Source organism: Dipodomys ordii, unplaced genomic scaffold, assembly GCF_000151885.1.
Source record: "Dipodomys ordii isolate 6190 unplaced genomic scaffold, Dord_2.0 Scaffold36, whole genome shotgun sequence".
NCBI classification, from domain to species: Eukaryota; Metazoa; Chordata; class Mammalia; order Rodentia; family Heteromyidae; genus Dipodomys; species Dipodomys ordii.
This window is the reverse complement of record NW_012267252.1, coordinates 7,199,182-7,203,710: the sequence shown is the minus strand read 5'-3', so window position 1 is coordinate 7,203,710 and position 4,529 is coordinate 7,199,182. Positions and strand designations below refer to the sequence as shown.

The 4,529-nt window shown below is 47.8% G+C and overlaps 1 protein-coding gene across 6 annotated transcripts in view; it reads left to right on the top strand.

Annotated features, from left to right (window-relative positions):
* The first annotated feature begins 2,883 nt into the window (after positions 1-2,883).
* Obfc1 (oligonucleotide/oligosaccharide-binding fold containing 1) overlaps positions 2,884-4,529 on the top strand; it is a 36,540-nt gene continuing 34,894 nt past the window's right edge. For 2 of the 6 annotated variants that reach the window (XM_013017657.1, XM_013017651.1), the window contains exon 1: positions 3,150-3,683. In XM_013017657.1, the coding sequence (XP_012873111.1) occupies positions 3,530-3,683 (154 nt within the window). In that variant the 5' untranslated portion in view covers positions 3,150-3,529. The other 4 variants (XM_013017656.1, XM_013017652.1, XM_013017655.1 and 1 more) reach the window with 4 other exon arrangements.

The following is a 4,529-nucleotide window of genomic DNA, read 5'->3' as shown; positions in this document are numbered from 1 at the left end:
AAACCAGTTGTTTAAGGATACAGGTGGGCCTGTTGCAACAATGAGTAGTACAAGTTGTCATGTCGAAAACGAGCTTTACAATGTCGGTGCAGGGTGGGGGGGTCAGGGGGAGGGGGAAAGAAGAAGGATTGGGATTGGGGGGGGAGAGGGGAGGCTGGGAAGGGATGTGAAGGGTAAACAAAGGAGGAGGCTGCAATGCTTGGTAAGAAATGTACGCATTATCCTGCCCATGTAATTGTAACCCCTCTGTACAGTATGTTCACAAATTAAATTAAATTAAATTAAAAAAAAGATAAAATAAAATTTTAACAGAAAATTGAACCACATTTTCAAATGGACAAATTCTATTCTACCTGTAAAGATGCCAAAAATATGTACATCAAGGAAAAGTTTGAGGAGCTCGGAAGGTGGCTCAATGGTAGAGTGCTTACCTTGCATGCATGAGGCCCTGGGTTTGATTCCTCGGCACCAGATAAACAGAAAAAGCTGGAATTGGTGCTATAGTTCAAGTGGTAGAATGCTAGCCTTGAGCTGAAGAGCTGAGGGACAGCACCCAGGCCCAGAGTTCAAGCCCCACAACCAACAAAAAAATAAAAAAAGAAAACAAAAAGAAAAGTTTGAAGGGCTGGGCTTTGGTGGCTCATGCCTATAATCCTAGCTACTCAGGAGGCTGAGATATGAGGACCGTGGTTCAAAGCCAGCCTAGGCAGTAAAGTCCCTGTAAAACTTTATCTCCAATTAACCACCGGAACCAGAAGTGGCACTATGGCTCAAAGTGCTACCACTTTGAACAAAAGAGCTCAGGGACAGAGCCCAGGCCCTGACTTCAAGCCCCATGACCAACAGAAAAAAAGAAAGAAAGAGAATTTGAAGGGCTGGGTGGAGTTGTGGCTTAAGTGTAGAGTGCCTGCAAGTATAAGACCCAGTATCACAAATTAAAAAAAAAGTTTAACACATGAGAATCTGCCCTTCCTGTCCCCATTTTCCACAAGAATTGGTTACTCTCTTAATCTTCCAGAAAGAATTATATATTCTGACAAAAAATGTCTATTATGTTATTTCACATTGAAAAGCCACAAGAAAAGTTTCCCAGCCTGAGTGCTAACAGTTGGGCTGCTTTGCAGTGCTGGGGAGGGCTGTGCTGGAAAACCATAGGACTGATGATTTTTATACATCCAGGTGGTTGCTCCAGGAAGACTTAAAATCTACAGTGATAAAGACTAAAGAGCTGGGTGCTGATGGCTCATACCTGTAATCCTAGCTACTCAGGAGGCTGAGATCTGAGGATCATAGTCCAAAGCCAGCCCGGGCAGGAAAGTCCATGAGACTCTTATCTCCAATTAACCAGAAAACTGTGGCTCAGAGTGGTAGAGTGCTGGCCTTGAGCAGAAAAGCTCAGGGACAGCGCCCAGGTCCAGAATTCAAGCCCCATGACCAACAACCACCACAACAAAAAAGACTGAAAAGACAAGGATCTTCCCCAAATTCCTCTGGGTATTTCTGCCATCTGGAAATTCTGTTCTACAAGTCATCTTAAGTTCAATGACAACCTATTGCTTTCTGTTTGGGGTTTAGGTGAGAAGGAACACTCCTTCCTCCCAGAGTCCTCCTTCATTGTAAAAGATGGCATCACCTGTGTGTGGCTTTCTCAAGCCTCCCAGTAATTGCAGAGTCTTTAAAGGTTCTTATTTCCAACCCACTATCCCAGAGAGCCATGACACTGACTCCTGAAGTCATCTCAACCTCTGAGTACATCTAGGAGTCATTTTCTTCTTGGGTTCCCACCCTTGAGCAGATGTGGAGTCAGGAAAATGTCACCCAACCTGTCTGTCCCCACCTGACAGGTGAGCATTTGTCCTACTGGTTGTGTTTCTTTGGGGAGAGCCTCCCTCCGATTAGAGAGGTGTCTTCATTAGATCATAAACTCCACAGTTCCATCTCTTCAGTGCAGTAGAATCTAGGTGATATTGTATTTTACCAGGGACTCTTGCTTTTCAGCTTCTTCGGTGTCCAATGAGGTAATTAGATGCCAAGAGTCTAATGACATACACTTTCCATTCCAAAGGGTTAAAGTGCCTTCTCTGATAAATACTTTAACAATTCTCTTTGACCACCACCTGCCTGGTTTGGAACTGGTTGGCTGGTGTGACCTGTAAACCTCCTGCCATGGCTTTGTAAATTAGGAATAACTCTGGCCATCTCCAGTGATGTGATATAGCTTCTTTATTTATGGATGTGGAATATGGCTATCTTTTCTTGCTTCCAATTAGGACTGCTGGGGACAGGGCACCTTGAAGATGGTCAAAATTCCAGCATCTCAAGGTTAAGGGTTCAACATTCCAGACTATAGACAAAGAAAGAGGAGAGGAGACAAAATGTAGTGACATGATCTTGAAGAATTAATCTATTATAGAGACAATATCTCTCTTTCACTCAGAGGCTCAACTGAGATACTGACATTTTCTCCAAGAGGGACTGTAGTGTTTCAAGCCGTGGATCTTTTATCAGCTGTGAAGAGAGATTTAAAATATGCCACAATGCAATCCTGCTGTTGACCAGCCTAATTTTGTTGTTTATTTAATAAATTGGGAACCAAACATTTAAAAAGGGTTGGATCCTATCTCAATCCCTTGGAAGTCCTGGATCCAGGGCCCAGCCAGCACAACTTGGAAGTTGTGGTTCAGGCTGCAGGAAGGTGGGATTCGCGGGGTCCGAGGGCTTAAGCCTGAGGAGGGCTGGAGGGTAGCTCTGTCCTGCGGAGGCGCCAGGCACGCCCACAGCCACCTGGGGGGCTTGGGCGGGGCCTCTGGTGGGACGGGAAGAGCTGTGAATGGCAGGCGTGATCTGCGGTTGTGGGCGGGGCCTCGGGGATAATTGCAAGGGCGGAGTCGAGGAAGGAAATGCTCCAGCGGGCGAACCGGGTGGCTTCCGGGCACGGCATCCGGGCCTCGCCGGAACTGGTGAGGCGCCTCTGCAAGCTGCGGGGTGGCGGCCGCCAGCGCTGCCTAGGGGCGGGAGCGCCTGGCTGGGAGTCGCCAGCCTTGGCAACGGGTGCGGTGGGCGGCGCCGAGGCCCGTCCTTTTGTTGGTTTTTTTTTTTTGCTTCCTTTTTTTTTTTTTTTTGGTTCAGTTCAGCCCGAAAAGCGGAAGTACCGGGTCCGGGCTTCAGCCAAGGCCCCGGATGGTGCCCTGAAACCAGGGGCTTGGCAGACAGGGCGCCCCTTGCTTACTCCCCGCACCCACCCATGGGAGGGGGACTCAGGGCACGCACGTATCGACGGTGTCGCCCAGGGGAAAGCTGGTTAGCTGTGTCCTAAGTTGGCATGTTGGGGGCAGGGTAGAGGAAGGCCGCCTTCCACATTCCCGAATAGAGTTTGACAGAGCCCTGGACCTCTGGGCTTCCAAGATGCCCACCTGAGAAGAGTCCAGGCCCATGCCAACCTCGCCCACGTTCGACGCCCCTCATCCTGACTTCTGTGTCTTGTAGAGGTGCTTGAACTCAGTGAAGCAGAGCCTTGGGGGTTAGCTGGATGCCACAGCCCAGCCTCTTGATGCAGTCTGAATCCAGCCCGAGTGAAGAGGAGACCCCCTCCCTCTTGTGGGGTTTGGATCCTGTGTTTCTAGCCTTTGCAAAACTCTACATCAGGGATATCCTGGGCATGAAGGAGTCCCGTCAAGTGCCAGGTATGTGGCTAAGTCAGCCTGAAGGATGCTCTGTGCGTCATCTGCACCCCCTGTCTCCCCTCTTCCCCACAGTGAAAGACAGCTGAGACTTAGGGCTTTGAGAAGAGCCTGCAACTCCACCTTAGTGAGTTATTTCTTTTAAGTTCAATACGGTCTGATTAAAAAAGAAAAAAGAAGCTAGCTGGCTCATGCCTGTAATTCCGCTACTGGGGAGGCTGAGATCAGGAGTATGATGGTTTGAAGCCAGCCAAGGCAAGATGTTCATGAGAAACCCATCTCAACCAATAAAAACTGCAGTGGCATGTGTTTTTCATCCCATCTAAATGGGAAGCGTAAATGTAGGGGGAGGGGTGGGGGAGGAAGCTCCATTAGGAAATAATGAAAGCAATAGAACTAAGTGCATGACTTAAGTGGTAGAGTTCCTCCTGCCAGGCAAGTACAAGGGCTAGTAATACCAAAAAAACAACCAACCAACAAACAAAAATGTCTGTAAGTTTTATAATGAGGAAAATGGTTTTGTTTTGTTTCCTAACTCATGCTAAGCTATTTCAGATTCTTTCCAGAAGTTTAGGGCAGCTAAATTTAAATGCTCAGTGTTTTGTTGTTGCTGTTGTTGTTTTAGGTTTGCTTTGCTTTACCAGACTAGGTATGCCTAGACTTTGCTGTGATTCCCTTTGTATAAAGCTTAGGTTTCTTTGTATAAATGGATACTAACCATGCTTAATCTTTTCTTTTTTTGGGGGGCCCGGTTATGGGGCCTGAACTCTGGGCCTGGGCCCTGTCCCTCAGCTCTTCAGCTCAAGGCTAGCGCTCTACCACTTGAGCCACAGCGCCACTTCCGGCTTT